Source organism: Jaculus jaculus, chromosome 1 (assembly GCF_020740685.1).
Source record: "Jaculus jaculus isolate mJacJac1 chromosome 1, mJacJac1.mat.Y.cur, whole genome shotgun sequence".
In the NCBI taxonomy this organism is placed as follows: domain Eukaryota; kingdom Metazoa; phylum Chordata; class Mammalia; order Rodentia; family Dipodidae; genus Jaculus; species Jaculus jaculus.
Genome location: NC_059102.1, coordinates 331,819,892 through 331,838,780, shown reverse-complemented (window position 1 = coordinate 331,838,780; position 18,889 = coordinate 331,819,892). Strand labels below are relative to the sequence as shown.

The 18,889-nt window shown below is 48.8% G+C and overlaps 1 protein-coding gene across 4 annotated transcripts in view; it reads right to left on the bottom strand.

Annotated features, from left to right (window-relative positions):
• Hhat (hedgehog acyltransferase) overlaps positions 1-18,889 on the bottom strand; it is a 407,044-nt gene that overhangs the window by 316,922 nt on the left and 71,233 nt on the right. For all 4 annotated transcript variants that reach the window (XM_045141567.1, XM_045141568.1, XM_045141566.1 and 1 more), the window contains one exon: positions 5,611-5,724. In XM_045141567.1, coding sequence (XP_044997502.1) covers positions 5,611-5,724 — 114 coding nt within the window. The remainder of the gene's footprint in view (positions 1-5,610; positions 5,725-18,889) is intronic.

The following is an 18,889-nucleotide window of genomic DNA, read 5'->3' as shown; positions in this document are numbered from 1 at the left end:
TAAAGTTTATCAGAGGTGGGATATCTTTATATAACATATACATTTTTTTTAAATGAGGAGATTTAGCACTTTTAACAGCTAAATAAGATGTCCATTAATCTATGTCAGTTTCTGAAATTACCTTAGCTATACTTAACATACCCAAATAATAGAGGAACTGGACTAAACTGACATGATCTAATGAAAAAAGGAGACAAGTCTCATGGAAAAGAGAAGGAATGGGCATGTCAGGGCCATTTGCCACTGCAAACCATTTCCAAATGTATGCTCCACTAGGTGCATCAGGCTTTGCAAAAATGTACTTTAACTGCTGAGCCAAAAAGAAATATTTTTAATCTCTTAACATACACAAAATTTTATGGCACAATCTTCAACTATTCAAACCTTAACCAACTCTATATTTCTGTCGTGATACTTTGGTAAACTTGTTCAGTAATGACTTAAGTTAAATCTAAAGTGTTAAAACTGATTGTTGGAGGAATTGAGGAATTACATCTTAAATCACGACATAACTTTGTTCAGAATTTTCTTTTACTGTTTACCATGAAGTAAATAGTTTTCAAATGTGTGACAGATAAATACTGTTTAATGTTTTAAATGTGGTCTATTTGCCTTACAAAATAGGGGGAAAAAGAGTAAATAGTTCCTGTGTGAGATTTTTTTTTTGAAGTGGGGTTTTAGATATAATAACCTTAGGAGAGAATTAAATGTTAATGAGTCCATTTTAACCTTAAGATGTAGTTAAAAGGTTGACAAATAGGGGTTTTAGATATAACCTTAGGAGAGAATTAAATGTTAATGAGTCCATTTTAACCTTAAGATGTAGTTAAAAGGTTGACAAATAGAGGAACCTAGTTAACTTGGTGGAGTACTACAAATTTAGTCTTTCATAACCATTATTACGACCAGATTAACATCAATGAGTTAAAGTTAAGTTTACAACCTGAATACCATAGCAACTTGCTCCAGCCAGGACCATACTTTGTTAGTGTGATGTAAGCCCTGGGCTAACAGTCACTTTATATCTCAAGACGTCTGTGTCAGGTCAAGCACATTGTCTTTAGCCTTCTGCTTAAGCTTACTCCACTCCACCTACATAATTTATTCTTACCTCCATCTACAGACTTTTACCTGACAACCCATGTAACCACTCTGTAACAGCCTTTTGCATCAAACATTTAACATCCAACATATAAAGTTTCCTCTCCAGTTTTTCTTCTTCAGTCAGTTCATCCCAAAACTACCAACAGAAACTTTTATTGTCCTTACCATAAGACTTTTAACACGACCATTTAAGGTTTATTTTTCTCACAGAAGGCCTTTTGAAATAAATTTTTTGAAACAGTAGACCAGATTTGACTTATATTACTTACCCAGAATAAACATATGGATTTTACTATTTATTGATTTGGGGACTTTGTTTATTATAACTTTCCTGAAACACATTTAAAAAATACATATATAAAAGCAGGGCTGGAAGGATTCCTTAGTGGTTAGGGTGCTTGCCTGAAAAGCCAAAGGACACAGGTTCTATTCCCCAGGACCCATGTTAGCCAGATGCACAAGGGTGCGCACTTGTGTGGAGTTTGTTTGCAGTGGCTAGAGGCCCTGACGCCACCCATTCTCTCCCTCTTCCTCTTTCTCTTTCTCTTTTTCTCTCTCCCTCTTTCTCTGTCAAATAAATAAATTTTAAAAAATATTTTAAAAAGATGAAAGCAGATTTGAACATTATTAGAAAACTTCTTACAAACTCAATATTGACTACTTCTAAATGTAAACATAAATTTTGAAGCTGTCTGTTAGCAGTTCCATACAAGCACAGAAAGATAAAGTAAACGTAAAACAGTCACAGGTTTCCTATAAGAAGTCCCCAAAGTGACTTGGCATTCATTCATCAGCATGCTGGGGCCGGGATCCAGAGACTCCCTGTGCCTGCAGTCCCCTGGCTCTGCAAGGCAGGGAAGCTAAGAAAGAGCCATTTCCCTCCTAAATTCCAGAGAGAGTTTTGGACTTTCCTCAGAGCTATAAGGCAGCTTTTGCTCCTGCAATTTTACAACTCTTTAAGAGTAGGAGAATCTTGGGCTGGAGAGATGGCTTAGCGGTTAAGCGCTTGCCTGTGAAGCCTAAGGACCCTGGTTCGAGGCTCGCTTCCCCAGGTCCCACGTTAGCCAGATGCACAAGGGGGCGCACGCGTCTGGAGTTTGTTTGCAGAGGCTGGAAGCCCTGGCGCGCCCATTCTCTCTCTCTCTCTCCCTCTATCTGTCTTTCTCTCTGTGTCTGTCGCTTTCAAATAAATAAATAAATAATTTAAAAAAAAAAAAGAGTAGGAGAATCTTGTATTTTTCCCTATAATCTTAATTAGTTTTGGTGTTCCTTCTGGGGGACACTCAACAGTAAAAATTAGCTATGCTGTCCAGTACAGTGGGCTTGGTGGAGAACATCCCTCACAATGGAATGGCACTGCTCAGAACAGAAATCATTCTGCAGCCTTAGGGCTGTGAGCCCCATACATATTCACACACACATTCGTTTTAAGTGCGCTTTTCATATAGACTCTAGACAGTCATTTCCCCTTCACACATTCATTCATTCAGAAGTTAATGCATTCCCAATTTAAATTTCTATCCTATTTACAACTCCAGAGACTAAAATCAAACATTGTTACCAGGCAGGGTGTCAGGAGAGGCTGAGGGAGCTGGAGGAGCCGGAGGAGCTATTGGGACCAGGTGGCTAAAAGGACCTGGTGAGAAGTGCAGGTAGAGCAGAGAGAAAGCCATGCATGCAGAGTAAAAAACAGGGTATGTCGGACCATTTGCCTGTACATTGGCAGAAGTTTTTTTTAAATCAGTGAGAATTTGGAAATCAAAAGTACAATTCTCAGCTGGGCATGGTGGCACATGCCTTTAATCCCAGCCCTCAGAAGGCAGAGATAGGAAAATTGCCGTGAGTTTGAGGCCACCCTGGGATTCCATAGTGAATTCCAGGTCAGCCTGGGCTAGAGTGAGACCCTACCTCAAAAAAAAAAAAAAAAAATTTTTTTTGAAGTACAATTCTCAGGCCATTTGGACCCATTGTCCAGTTTATGTTGTGGCCAGGCAGAGTTGCAGAGAGAGATAAGATGTCGTCCAAGAGTCATAGAGGCTTTACGTTCTTAAAGAGACAGGGAAAGAGCAAAACAAGGGTGAGAAAAAGGAACCAGGGCTTAAGCTGGGTTTATACAGAACACCAATATGACCACCTGGCCTGTTAGGGTGAACGGGGCCCGCACCAACCATGTGGGCTGAGGCCGTACAGTTTGTAACTGTCAGCTTTTTGGCCTGTTAGGGGGTAAGTACGGCAACTGTGCTCCCAATGGTGAAAGCAGCTGGCAATGGGAGATGAGAGCTCAGGAGGGAGAGGAGGGAGGGTCTCAAGATGGTAACCAAACCAAAAGGCACCCCTTAGGGTACAGTTGAACAGAAAGAGACCCAAGGTGTCAAGAGTGTGTCTTTCTCGAGACCTGGGTTTGGGGCCCAAAAGTGGCTGAGGGGTGTAGCCTGGTGTGCCTGCACGGCTTCCACGAGGAGGGGTGAAACCGGAGAGCAGGCCAACCCGAGAGGGACACTCACCGAGAAGGAGGGAGGAGATGGAGAAGGGAAGAGCAAGGCCAAATTGTGGTGGGTGCGAAAGCCAGTACCGGGCAGATGTGGTCTGAGGCCTTCAGAGGGTCACATGGCAGCTCAGCGCTCTGGTCAGGGGAAAGGTCTAGCTGCCCAAGAGGACAAGTGGAAGTCTTCCTATTCAAGTCACAAGCACCACATGGAAAGTTCAGGAGTGACCAAGACCACAAAGACCACTCTCAGGCAAAGATGGAAGTTGTTATTCAGGAAAAGCACAAGCTGCCAGGACTGACTCTCAAGAGCAGAGCACAGCCAACTTGAAATTCCAGATAGTGCGCTATGTAAGGCTCTTCAGTTGGGGGAAGGTGAGGAAGGGAAAAGTTAAAAAAAAAAAAAAAAAAAAGGTTTCTTCAGGGGAGATCTAAGATAGCCAGGGTGTCACACCAGACCAGTGACCATAAAATAAGGGGACAGGAAGGAAACCTAGGTCTGTGGCACTGTAGGCAAGGAACGGATAATGGCTAGATGGTTTCTTGAGGAATGCGGATGATCCACTTTCTTATGTTTCTGTCACCCTCCTGCTGTCCTCGGTGACTCCATTTTGTCCTGACCTAGCATGTAGAAGGAGCTGTTAGTAGAGCACTCCAGAATGGACATTGCCATGCAGTTCTCGGTAGCCATGTCTCTCAGTCTGAGGGCTTACAAAACACAATCAGCTGTGGACACTGCTTCAAGGATCATCTAGATAAAACCATCCAGCTCTTACCTGAAGAACCCATTCGGTATTACCTCAAGGGAAGATGCCTTTATCATGTCTCAAAAAAAATGGCCAATACTCTGCTTGGAAAAATACCACCTGCAACCAGAAGTGAAGCTTTACACCATCTCCTTAAGGCTGAAGAGCTCCAGCCTGGTTATTTGGTGTCCAACAACAAGTATTCGGCCAACCGTTAGGTTGATCTTGAGGAAACTCAGGATGCATGGAGTTCTATAACTCAGCATTATTACCTCCTATTATCACCAAAGAGAACAAAGATGCACATGGAGAGGTGAAAAACTGATCACTTCCTTGATGAGGTTATACAAGAACATGCTGTTAAATAAACCCACTGGGGTCTACTAAAATTTAATTTATCAAAACTGTATTTTATACCCTTTTTAATGCAAAGGTAATGTATTCAGATTTGAATTGAATAACAATTTCTAGAGAATGTAGAGCACTGTAGCCCTGCAAAACAAATCATGGTGTTTGTAGAACCAACTTACTATATGTTAGCATATAATGACCTATGAACATGTACACTTTATATCTTTCCTGTCAGTAAGTTGTACCCTCAAGAGTATTTCTGTTAAAAAAAAAATCCTGAAATCAATCTAATAAAATGAATTCTACTGAAAAAAATTATTAAGTGGAGAGTAGTCAAGGGAGACACCTGACATAACCCTCTGGCCTCCATGTGTACCTGCACATGTGCATACACAGATCTGAACACACACACACACACATCTTAAACCTGAAATCATCCATTTCCTTCTTGAACTTAAAGGTGAGGTGACAGAAGCAACCCTTTTTAAAAATTTTTTGAAATTTATTTTATTTTATTTTATTTTTGAGAGAGAGAGGCACATAGAGAGAGAGGATGGGCACACCAGGGCCTTCAGCCACTGCAAACAAACTCCAGACACATAAGCCACCTTGTGCATCTGGCTGGGGTCCTCTGGATTTGCAGGCAAGTGCCCTAACTGCTAAGCCATCCCTGCAGCCCCAGAAGCAACTCTTTACTGAACCATCAAAGCAGGAATAATCTTAGCAAACACCACCTGACATTACTATAAAACCTTCATGAAAAATAACCAAAGGACTCAGTGCAGACTAACAATGTAAGATGTCTTCATCTTCAAGTCACATTAACTAGCACTCCAACACTCCCGAGTTCCCAGCTCAGGCTTCTTCCTTCATAAAAACCAAAGGAGAAAGAGGCTGAAAAGCAAGTGACACACAGAATCATACCTTCTTGGCAAGCAGTATGGCCAACTGAGACACTACCACATGGCCCAGGAGGAGCCAGGCCAGCTTCCGCTTTCCCCATTCCATCCAGAAGCTCCACTCAAAGTCGGTCGGGTCCTAATGGGACAGAATAGAAGGTGATGCATTAGAGGATTTAGTATGCATAAGAGCAGAATCCAGCCAGCAACACTACTGAAAGATGGCAATGCTAGTCCACATTCTAGAAACTGGCATCCACCCACACCTAGCCTCCTGCTGCCAACACCCCTGTCCACCCAAAACTGTCCCTGCAGCTTGGCTGGTCTTGCTGCTACTCTCCAATTGCGCCTTTCAATACAACCTACTGTCTTTGCTAAAGCTGAGCCCCAGGATGGGACCAGGCATTGCTACCTCATTTTGGAAAAGACGAAACAGAGGCTGAAGGTCACACAGAAAGTACCAGTCATGAACTGGGGCAATCCAGTTCAGACAACAAGACACTGCCACCAGCAAGAGACACGTAAGATGGGCAGTAAGAAAGTCACTGAGGCCAGCTTGTGAAATCATACTGTCACTTACAAGCTGTGGGATAGGTGGATAAGGAAATTAATGAAGCTCATATACACCTGCAACGGAAGAATGAGGCACAAGCCCCTTTCCCTGGAGAAGCTCTGTGTCTACATTCATACCAGGTTCCCTGTCCGGGAGGAGTCCTGTCTAGGAGCTGAAAACTTCTGAAGAAGTGACCATGAGGAGACCTCCAGGCCACTACCTGGAGGACCCAGAAGTGATGGGGCAGCCACGGTGCATGTGGAGAGCACATGGGCACTGCAGCCTGGCCAGTGAGCTCAGCGCCACTGCCACAGCATCAGATTCCTATCCACCTGCGCAGGCTGAATGCTGGATATCCCACGGACTGGGAATGCACTCAACTATGTGAGGCAAGCAGCGGTCAGGTCAAGAACACCTTGCAGATTTCCAATGTTACCCTAATGGAAGGTCGTTTGCGTGTTTTAAACCAAGATGCGGAGTAAGACATTCATCCTCTTCATGAAGACCTGGGCACTGGCGATGGCAGGGTGAGTGGAGGTGGACTCCTGATGAGACAGGAGATAGTCCAGGTGACAGACATGGAAGTCACTTGAACTTGGTGACACAGAAACATGTCAATTGAAGGATGTCCTGAGGTAAGATGGGACAGACTGATGCTTAGGTGGTAGGAGTAAGGCCCTAATTCTGGGCATAAGAAACTTCCTGTGGTCAGCCCAAACCTGAAAATGATTGTGGAAACAGAATAATTATATCAATTTATTATGTCCCATTCACACAAATCTGTCAGACTAATAAGAGATTTTATAAGCCAGGTGTGGTGGCACAAGCCTTTAATCTCAGCACTCGGGAGGCAGAGGTAGGAGGATCGCCATGAATTCAAGGCCACCCCAAGATTCCACAGTGAATTCTAGGTCAGCCTGGGCTAAAGTGAGACACTACCTCGAAAAAAAAAAAAAAAAACAAACAGAGATGTAATGATCATTGTAGTAATATATATAGAAAGGTAGCTGGGATCATGGAGACAGTATCATAATGGCATTTGAGATAAGGGGCAGTGGGAAAAACAGGTTTTTAATAAATTTAAATTGGCAGGCCTTTATTCCACATTGCACTGGGTTTCATGAGTATGTTTTCACACAAGTGTGTGATGCACTAGAGCACAGTTCCCCAAACCCACCCTTGGATGGCCTCTATTCCCCCAAACCCACCCTTGGATGGCCTCTATTCCCACAAACCCACCCTTGGATGGCCTCTATATCCCCAAATCCACCCCTTGAATGGCCTCTATTCCCCCAAACCCACCCTTGGATGGCCTCTATTCCCCCAAACCCACCCTTGGATGGCTTCTATTCCTCCATATCCACCCCTTGGATGGCCTCTATTCCCCCAAACCCACCCTTGGATGGCCTCTATTCCTCCATATCCACCCCTTGGATGGCCTCTATTCCCCCAAACCCACCCTTGGATGGCCTCTATTCCTCCATATCCACCCCTTGGATGGCCTCTATTCCTCCATATCCACCCCTTGGATGGCCTCTATTCCCACAAACCCACCCTTGGATGGCCTCTATTCCTCCATATCCACCCCTTGGATGGCCTCTATTCCCCCAAACCCACCCTTGGATGGCCTCTATTCCTCCATATCCACCCCTTGGATGGCCTCTATTCCCCCAAACCCACCCTTGGATGGCCTCTATTCCTCCATATCCACCCCTTGGATGGCCTCTATTCCCACAAACCCACCCTTGGATGGCCTCTATTCCTCCATATCCACCCCTTGGATGGCCTCTATTCCCCCAAACCCACCCTTGGATGGCCTCTATTCCTCCATATCCACCCCTTGGATGGCCCTTATTACTCCCATCAGTCTTTGTTCCCCTAGACAGCTTCACCTCTACTTTCATGTCATACCAACCACATACACGGTCTCATGTACCTGCATAATATCTAGGATCATGAATGAGGAAAATGTGATATTTGACGTTCTAGGCAAGACTTAATTTGCTTAATATAATAATCTCCAGTGCATCCATTTTCCTGAAATGACATTATTTTATCCTCTTTATGGCTGCATAAAATTCTATGATAGATGACATTTTCTTTATCCATTTCTCTGTTGTAGGGACACCTAGTCTGGTTCCATGACTTTGTTATTGTGCAGATATCTTTGTAACATGTTGACTTGGAGCCCTCTGTGCAAGGTGGCATAGTTGGATCATACTGTAGATCTAGCTTTAGTTTTTTGAGGAACTGTCATAATGATTTCCATAAAGACTAGACTAGTTTGTATTTCTGCCAGCAGTATACGACCGTTCCCTTTTGTCTGCATCCTCGCCAGCATTTTTGTTTTTGTTTTTGTCTTTTTAAATATCTTATTTAGTTATATAGTTATAAGAGGGGGGAGGGAAGGAAGGAGAAAGCAGCAGACAGAATCTGTACACCAGGGCCTCTAGTCAGTGTAAACAAACTCCAGACACATGTGCGACCTTGTGCATCTGCCTTTGGGGGGTACTGGGAAACAGAACCTGGGTCATTTGGCTTTGCTAGCAAGCACCTTACCCACAAAGCCATCTCTCCAGTCCATGGTTTTTGTTTTCTTAATGATTGCCACTCTGACTTGGATGAGATGGACTCTCAATGGAGTTTTAATTTGCATTTCTCTGTTACCTAGTAATAGTTAACATTGTTCATATGCTACTGGCCATTTGTATAATTCATCTTTTGAGAACATCCTATTCATTTATAGCATTATTTGATTTCTTTTCACTAAGTTTTCTGATTATTCTACATATTAATCCTGTGTCAGATACACAGCAAGCAAAGATATTCTGTAGATTGTCTCTTGACTTGATTGTTTCTTTTTATATTTTTATTTTTTATTTGTTAAAAGAGAGAATGGACAAGCCAGGCCTTCTTGTTGCTGCAAGTGAATTCCAGATGCATATACAAGTTTGCACATCTGGCTTTGGGACCCAAACCTGGGATGGCAGGCTTTGCAAACAAGCACCTTCAACCACTGAGCCATCTCCCTAGCCCAAGATTGTTTCCTTTAATAAAGCAGAAGGCTTTTAATTTTATGGTATCTCATCTGTCCATTCCTGAGCAGCTGGAGTCTCCTGTGGAAAGTACTTGTTTGGACCTTGTCATTTAGAGCAGTTCTGGGTTCACTGGAGAACTGTGTTCCACAGATGAGCTACACAGTTCACCCTCAGCCTCTCCACTACCAACCACATCCCACCAGACTGCTGTAAACATTGCAACTGGAGACCTGCATGGATACACCCTTATTGCCAAACCCCATAGGAGGTATTCCACTGGGGTTCACACTTGGTGTGCCTTCTATGGGTCTGGACTAGTGCACACTGCTGCCGTCATACAGAAACTGATCTGACCATTCTTTGTCCTCCACCTGGCATCGCGCTCTGCCTCCCACTGATCTTTGGCTGTCTTCTGTTTTGCCTCCCTAAGAATGTCATGTACTTTGAGTAAAGTAGTTCTATTTTCCAACTCCGTGTTACTACTGATGGATTAACGGGAGGTCAAAGTAAACAAACTCTTTACCCTAAGTTAGCAGGAGGCAGAGTTGCTTCTCAAACCAAAAGACACCAGGTACCAAAGAGGAAGCCCTGATGTCGAAGGGAAGTTCTTGTAAGAACTTTCTGGTTATGCTGTCCTGCTGCCCCCTCAGTCCCCAACACCACCATCTGACCAAATTACCTTCTACCTGGAAGATGCAACACTCATACCCCCTACACACACAGCTGGCCTGGTGACATGTGCAAAGCCAGTCCTTGGAGAATGCACAGCTGCACCAACACCTGGAGTACGCACCCTTCCTGCCCACGCTCCCAGGTGGACCTCAGCGCTCCCATTCTAATCATCCCCACCTCAGTTCTAGAACCACGCTCCCAGGTGCACCTCGGTGCTCGCATTCTCCTCATCCTCAGCTCAGTTCTAGAACCCCGCTCCCAGGTGGACCTCGGTGCTCGCATTCTCCTCAACCTCACCTCAGTTCTACAACCCCGCTACCAGGTGGACCTCGGTGCTCGCATTCTCCTCATCCTCACCTCAGTTCCAGAACCCCGCTCCCATGTGGACCTCGGCACTCACATTCTCCTTGTCCTCACCTCAGTTCCAGAACGCCGCTCCCAGGTGGACCTCGGTGCTCGCATTCTCCTCATCCTCACCTCAGTTCTAGAACCACGCTCCCAGGTGCACCTCGGTGCTCGCATTCTCCTCATCCTCAGCTCAGTTCTAGAACCAGGCTCCCAGGTGGACCTCGGTGCTCGCATTCTCCTCATCCTCACCTCAGTTCCAGAACCCCGCTACCAGGTGGACCTCGGTGCTCGCATTCTCCTCATCCTCACCTCAGTTCCAGAACCCCGCTACCAGGTGGACCTCGGTGCTCGCATTCTCCTCATCCTCACCTCAGTTCCAGAACCCCGCTACCAGGTGCACCTCGGTGCTCGCATTCTCCTCATCCTCACCTCAGTTCCAGAACCCCGCTCCCAGGTGGACCTCGGTGTTCGCATTCTCCTCATCCTCACCTCAGTTCCAGAACCCCGCTACCAGGTGGACCTCGGTGCTCGCATTCTCCTCATCCTCACCTCAGTTCTAGAACCCCGCTCCCAGATGGACCTCGGCACTCGCATTCTCCTCATCTTCAACTCAGTTCTAGAACCCCGCTCCCAGGTGTGCCTCGGCGCTTGCATTCTCCTCATCCTCACCTCAGTTCTAGAACCCCGCTCCCAAGTGTACCTTGGCACTCGCATTCTCCTCATCCTCACCTCAGTTCCAGAATCCCGCTCCCAGATGGACCTTGGTACTCACATTCTCCTCATCCTCACCTCAGTTCCAGAACCCTGCTCCCAGGTGGACCTCGGCACTCGCATTCTCCTCATCCTCACCTCAGTTCCAGAACCCAGCTCCCAGGTGGACCTTGGCACTCGCATTCTCCTCATCCTCACCTCAGTTCCAGAACTCCGCTCCCAGGTGGACCTTGGCACTCGCATTCTCCTCATCCTCACCTCAGTTCCAGAACTCCGCTCCCAGGTGGACCTTGGCACTCGCATTCTCCTCATCCTCACCTCAGTTCTAGAACCCCGTTCCCAGGTGGACCTTGGCACTCGCATTCTCCTCATCCTCACCTCAGTTCTAGAACCCCGCTCCCAGGTGGACCTTGGCACTCTCATTCTCAACATCCTCACCTCAGTTCCAGAACCCCGCTCCCAGGTGGACCTCAGCGCTCGCATTCTCCTCATCCTCACCTCAGTTCCAGAATCCCGCTCCCAGGTGGACCTCGACGCTTGCATTCTCCTCATCCTCACCTCAGTTCCAGAACTCCGCTCTCAGGTGGACCTTGGCATTCGCATTCTCCTCATCCTCACCTAAGTTCTAGAACCCCGTTCCCAGGTGGACCTTGGCACTCGCATTCTCCTCATCCTCACCTCAGTCCCAGAACCCCGCTCCCAGGTGGACCTCGGTGTTCGCATTCTCCTCAACCTCACCTCAGTTCCAGAACCCCGCTCCCAGGTGGACCTCGGTGCTCGCATTCTCCTCATCCTCACCTCAGTTCTACAACCCCACTCCCAGGTGGACCTCGGTATTCGCATTCTCCTTGTCCTCACCTCAGTTCCAGAACCCCACTCCCAGGTGGACCTCGGTGTTCGCATTCTCCTCATCCTCACCTAGTCCTAGAACCCCGCTCCCAGGTGCACCTCGGTGCTCACATTCTCCTCGTCCTCACCTCAGTTCCAGAACCCCGCTCCCAGGTGGACCTCGGTGTTCCCATTCTCCTTGTCCTCACCTCAGTTCCAGAACCCAGCTCCCAGGTGGACCTCGGTGCTTGCATTCTCCTCATCCTCACCTCAGTTCTAGAACACCGTTCCCAGGTGGACCTCGGTGCTCGCATTCTCCTCATCCTCAGCTCAGTTCTAGAATCCCGCTCCCAGGTGCACCTTGCTGCTCGCATTCTCCTCATCCTCACCTCAGTTCTAGAACCCCGCTCCCAGGTGCACCTTGGTGCTCGCATTCTCCTCATCCTCAACTCAGTTCTAGAACCCCGCTCCCAGGTGCACCTTGCTGCTCGCATTCTCCTCATCCTCACCTCAGTTCTAGAACCCCGCTCCCAGGTGCACCTTGGTGCTCGCATTCTCCTCATCCTCACCTCAGTTCTAGAACCCCGTTCCCATGTGGACCTTGGCACTCGCATTCTCCTCATCCTCACCTCAGTTCTAGAACCCCGTTCCCATGTGGACCTTGGCACTCGCATTCTCCTCATCCTCACCTCAGTTCCAGAACTCCGCTCCCAGGTGTACCTTGGCATTCGCATTCTCCTCATCCTCACCTCAGTTCTAGAACCCCGCTCCCAGGTGGACCTTGGCACTCTCATTCTCAACATCCTCACCTCAGTTCCAGAACCACGCTCCCAGGTGGACCTCGGCGCTCGCATTCTCCTCATCCTCACCTCAGTTCTAGAACCCCGCTCCCAGGTGGACCTCGGCGCTCGCATTCTCCTCATCCTCACCTTAGTTCTAGAACCCCGCTCCCAGGTGGACCTCGGTGCTTGCATTCTCCTCATCCTCACCTCAGTTCCAGAATCCCGCTCCCAGGTGGACCTTGGTACTCACATTCTCCTCATCCTCACCTCAGTTCCAGAATCCCGCTCCCAGGTGGACCTTGGCACTCACATTCTCCTCATCCTCACCTCAGTTCCAGAACACCGCTCCCAGGTGGACCTTGGTACTCACATTCTCCTCATCCTCACCTCAGTTCCAGAACACCGCTCCCAGGTGGACCTCGGCGCTCGCATACTCCTCATCCTCACCTCAGTTCTAGAACCCCGCTCCCAGGTGGACCTCGGCGCTCGCATTCTCCTCATCCTCACCTTAGTTCTAGAACCCCGCTCCCAGGTGGACCTCGGCGCTCGCATTCTCCTCATCCTCACCTCAGTTCCAGAACCCCACTCCCAGGTGGACCTCGGCGCTCGCATACTCCTCATCCTCACCTCAGTTCTAGAACCCCGCTCCCAGGTGGACCTTGGCACTCTCATTCTCAACATCCTCACCTCAGTTCCAGAACCCAGCTCCCAGGTGCACCTTGGTGCTCGCATTCTCCTCATCCTCACCTCAGTTCCAGAACTCCGCTCCCAGGTGGACCTTGGCACTCGCATTCTCCTCATCCTCACCTCAGTTCCAGAACTCCGCTCCCAGGTGGACCTTGGCACTCGCATTCTCCTCATCCTCACCTCAGTTCTAGAACCCCGTTCCCAGGTGGACCTTGGCACTCGCATTCTCCTCATCCTCACCTCAGTTCTAGAACCCCGCTCCCAGGTGGACCTTGGCACTCTCATTCTCAACATCCTCACCTCAGTTCCAGAACCCCGCTCCCAGGTGGACCTCAGCGCTCGCATTCTCCTCATCCTCACCTCAGTTCCAGAATCCCGCTCCCAGGTGGACCTCGACGCTTGCATTCTCCTCATCCTCACCTCAGTTCCAGAACTCCGCTCTCAGGTGGACCTTGGCATTCGCATTCTCCTCATCCTCACCTAAGTTCTAGAACCCCGTTCCCAGGTGGACCTTGGCACTCGCATTCTCCTCATCCTCACCTCAGTCCTAGAACCCCGCTCCCAGGTGGACCTCGGTGTTCGCATTCTCCTCAACCTCACCTCAGTTCCAGAACCCCGCTCCCAGGTGGACCTCGGTGCTCGCATTCTCCTCATCCTCACCTCAGTTCTACAACCCCACTCCCAGGTGGACCTCGGTATTCGCATTCTCCTTGTCCTCACCTCAGTTCCAGAACCCCACTCCCAGGTGGACCTCGGTGTTCGCATTCTCCTCATCCTCACCTAGTCCTAGAACCCCGCTCCCAGGTGCACCTCGGTGCTCACATTCTCCTCGTCCTCACCTCAGTTCCAGAACCCCGCTCCCAGGTGGACCTCGGTGTTCCCATTCTCCTTGTCCTCACCTCAGTTCCAGAACCCAGCTCCCAGGTGGACCTCGGTGCTCGCATTCTCCTCATCCTCAGCTCAGTTCTAGAATCCCGCTCCCAGGTGCACCTTGCTGCTCGCATTCTCCTCATCCTCACCTCAGTTCTAGAACCCCGCTCCCAGGTGCACCTTGGTGCTCGCATTCTCCTCATCCTCAACTCAGTTCTAGAACCCCGCTCCCAGGTGCACCTTGCTGCTCGCATTCTCCTCATCCTCACCTCAGTTCTAGAACCCCGCTCCCAGGTGCACCTTGGTGCTCGCATTCTCCTCATCCTCACCTCAGTTCTAGAACCCCGTTCCCATGTGGACCTTGGCACTCGCATTCTCCTCATCCTCACCTCAGTTCTAGAACCCCGTTCCCATGTGGACCTTGGCACTCGCATTCTCCTCATCCTCACCTCAGTTCCAGAACTCCGCTCCCAGGTGTACCTTGGCATTCGCATTCTCCTCATCCTCACCTCAGTTCTAGAACCCCGCTCCCAGGTGGACCTTGGCACTCTCATTCTCAACATCCTCACCTCAGTTCCAGAACCACGCTCCCAGGTGGACCTCGGCGCTCGCATTCTCCTCATCCTCACCTCAGTTCTAGAACCCCGCTCCCAGGTGGACCTCGGCGCTCGCATTCTCCTCATCCTCACCTTAGTTCTAGAACCCCGCTCCCAGGTGGACCTCGGTGCTTGCATTCTCCTCATCCTCACCTCAGTTCCAGAATCCCGCTCCCAGGTGGACCTTGGTACTCACATTCTCCTCATCCTCACCTCAGTTCCAGAATCCCGCTCCCAGGTGGACCTTGGCACTCACATTCTCCTCATCCTCACCTCAGTTCCAGAACACCGCTCCCAGGTGGACCTTGGTACTCACATTCTCCTCATCCTCACCTCAGTTCCAGAACACCGCTCCCAGGTGGACCTCGGCGCTCGCATTCTCCTCATCCTCACCTTAGTTCTAGAACCCCGCTCCCAGGTGGACCTCGGCGCTCGCATTCTCCTCATCCTCACCTCAGTTCCAGAACCCCACTCCCAGGTGGACCTCGGCGCTCGCATACTCCTCATCCTCACCTCAGTTCTAGAACCCCGCTCCCAGGTGGACCTTGGCACTTGCATTCTCCTCATCCTCACCTCAGTTCTAGAACCCCGCTCCCAGGTGGACCTTGGCACTCGCATTTTCCTCATCCTCACCTCAGTTCTAGAACCCCGCTCCCAGGTGGACCTTGGCCCTCGCATTCTCCTCATCCCCACCTTAGTTCTAGAACCCCGCTCCCAGGTGGACCTCGGTGCTCGCATGCTCCTCATCCTCACCTCAGTTCCAGAACACTGCTCCCAGGTGGACCTTGGCACTCGCATTCTCCTCATCCTCACCTCAGTTCTAGAACCCTGTTCCCAGGTGGACCTTGGCATTCGCATTCTCCTCATCCTCACCTCAGTTCTAGAATCCCGCTCCCAGGTGGACCTCGGTGCTCGCATGCTCCTCATCCTCACCTCAGTTCTAGAACCCCGCTCCCAGGTGGACCTCGGTGCTCGCATGCTCCTCATCCTCACCTCAGTTCTAGAATTCCACTCCCAGGTGGACCTTGGCACTCGCATTCTCATCCTCACCTCAGTTCCAGAACCCCGCTCCCAGGTGGACCTCAGCGCTCGCTTTCTCCTCATCCTCCCCTCAGTTCCAGAACCACTATTATAATCTATTTGCTACAGCACTTTTAGTAACGTTAATTCACAGTAACTTCCCTGAAAGCAAGATCTCAGACATAAAGCCTTTTCTTGGATGAGATTATATCTCGGGAGTGGGGGGGTGGTTCGAGGAGGAAAGGAGCAGAGGAGACTACAGGACAAGTTTTCATTGCATTTCTCCCTTGCTTGAACTTGCGCAAGTCACTGAGTCATCTAGACCCAGTCTCCTTTTTGTGAAAGGAAGGGCTGAGCTGGCACAGTGCCTGAGATGCCCTTCCAAGTAGGGAAACAGACTAAAGGAAAGACATACTAAGTGAACCAGTCTTCCACCCTTGGAACAAGTCATGGTTAAGCACCCACCTTGCAGGAGACAGGGTAGTCTCTCCTCTTGTATCCCATGTGACCAGAGCAGGAAGATAAAAGCAAAACTTCCTGGCAATTGAACTTTAGTTCTGAACTCATAGCTATGTGAAACTGTCATCCTTCTAGCTTTGAGTCCTCACCACCTGGAACCTAGTCTCACCCCTGTCCTGCAGACCTCACTCTCACCTGGCCCCTTGGAGATAGCACTATTATGACAGGGGGTGGCAGGCCCTGGTTTTAAGTTTGCTCTTGTGTGCCCCAGACAATGCTGAAGTAAGAACAGGCTGGCAACAAACACATGGCTAACAGCTCAGACCCAGAAACTGAAATAGTCTTAAATTACCAAGTGCCTAGGAAACTAAAGTAATCACTGTGATACCCCAAGTAAGAGGAACCCACCCTCAGCCACAGCAGGCTTGCTGTGCCCGCCTCTGAGCTCCTTGCCCCAATGCCTCCTAATACCCTGCACGTTTCCTAAAGAGGTCAGAGGTGGTGTCCTCCTATCCCTACAGGCTGTTTGCTAGGCACTGCTGAGAAGTCCACATCTATAAACAAGGTTGATTCTAACACTGGCCATGTAAGAAACACACCAGCACCACATCATCATCCAGAGAAACACGAGGTTAGTGCTGGCTTGCTCTTCTGTGCACTCTGGGCTGAATTTGTTATGATCCTAGAGTCTGTTCTCTACACAGTGACACTTAGTCCATCCACTCCTACCCCTCCACTGGCACTATATAGCAGTAATACTGTGGAGACCTTATGAAGACCCCCCATGGTCACACCAGGTCACACACACCTACACTGTCTGCTCCCAACCGGGATTCAGTATCCCTCGCCTCTGCTCCACAACACACTACAGGTACCTTTATTCAGGCCACCTCCCTCACTGACTTCAGCAACAGAGCTGGGCTGCCTGTCTGCTAGCCCAAGAGCCACATTTCCATGAGATCTTCATATATACTTATCATCATATCCCCTCAACAGCATGTACTAGGTGTTCAGTACAAGCTTGCCAGAAACACTGAAAGATTACACAATGTTTCAGCTTTAAGAACCTGGTATAAAAAGTCTGTTGGAAAGAAGGGAAAAGAGATACAAAAGGCATCTTCCATGCACCCTAGAATGTCTTTACACACACACACACACACACACACACACACACACACACACAACATAAACCCAGAATATTCACAGTGGGCATCTAGCTTGTACGATCTTCTCCAACTCAAGGCCTACATTCAACATATCAACTACTAGCTCTAGAAATGTGGACAAAATAAAGTATTATTACACTGGAGGACCTATTTCATGATTTAATCAAGAGAACAAATTAAAACACAGAGAATACTTGGAACAGTGCACGCATGCATTAAGTAGTGTGTGATGGTTAAGCAAACACATAAGTGAACAATTCTGTTTTGCTCTGATCACACCAGAAGCACGAATGCAGCAGTTACCAAGCTGTACATTCTGAATGGTGGGAGACCTCCAGATGGAACACGAGAGAGTTCAGCGGTTGAAGCTCCAAGCTGCCGGAAGAAAGGAAAGGAGAGGACTGGAAAGATGGCTCCGTGGATAAAATGCTTGTGGCACAATTCTGAGTACCTGGGTTTGAGTCCCCAAGCCCCATAGAAGTGGAGTCTATGGGGAGCTTCTGTAACACCAGTGCACCTGCCGGGAGGAGAGAGCTGGAGACAGGAACCCCCCGAGTTCCTGAACAGAGTGGTGAACGTGACAGACCGCGAGCTCTCTAAGAGACGCTACCTCGAGGAAACACGCAGATGAGCGACGGAGGGGTCACCTAACGTTCTCCTATGGCCTCCACATGCACACACAGTATGTCCATGCATATGCACACATGCATGTGTGCACCACACACCACAAATACTACACATGAACATGCAGAAGAGAAGGAAAAGGAGAAGGATGAGAAAGTTCCAGATGCTGGACTGAAAAGAAGTGAGCCCATGCTTTAAAAGAAGCCTCACATTTAGAAAGCTCGTCACCCTCTAAAATGTTACCTGAGAGCAACCATTGTAGTCTCAGAACAAAGCACCTGCTCTCTAATCGCTACCCCAACCCCGCCTAGCTTTACCTTAGAAGGTGGAGGACTACATATCCCAGAATTCCTTGCAGCTCACCTGGCTGCCTAAGGCTTCACCTCTGATGAAGAACCCATCATGACTTTGAAGGTAAAAGAACATAATGAAAGCTGTGAGGCTCTTCTGGAAGCAAGGTGGCAGACGCCCTGGGTGGTAGGGCAACGGCCACTCTGGAGGCTCCAGGGACGGTCAGTCCAAGGTGCTACAGCTTCTGGGCAGGGCTGCTTCTCCTTCTGGTCCACAGCACCAGGCTCCCAGGAGTTGGGCAGCAGCAGCTGGAAACTCAGAGTCACCCTGTAGGCCCTCCATCATCCTAACAGCCTGCCATGCTTCTCTTTCTCCTCTGAAATGACTGGAGAGGGCTCTTTTGTCTGCCACAGACCTTGATGAACACACAGTGAGAATGGTTTCTGACTGGAAGCCAGCATCTGCTTTCATAATAGGAGCCCAACGAACATAAGTCACATTAAAGAATATCACCGTGGAAAAAGCCTGTTCTTGGAGGAAAAGGAAAGGAAAGGAAACAGCAGCGACATCAATGCAGAGTGTTCAAACCCTCAATAGCGAAGGCAGTGGCGTTACACTAGAACACACGCACATTTATTTTTGTATTCCAAGACAACTGA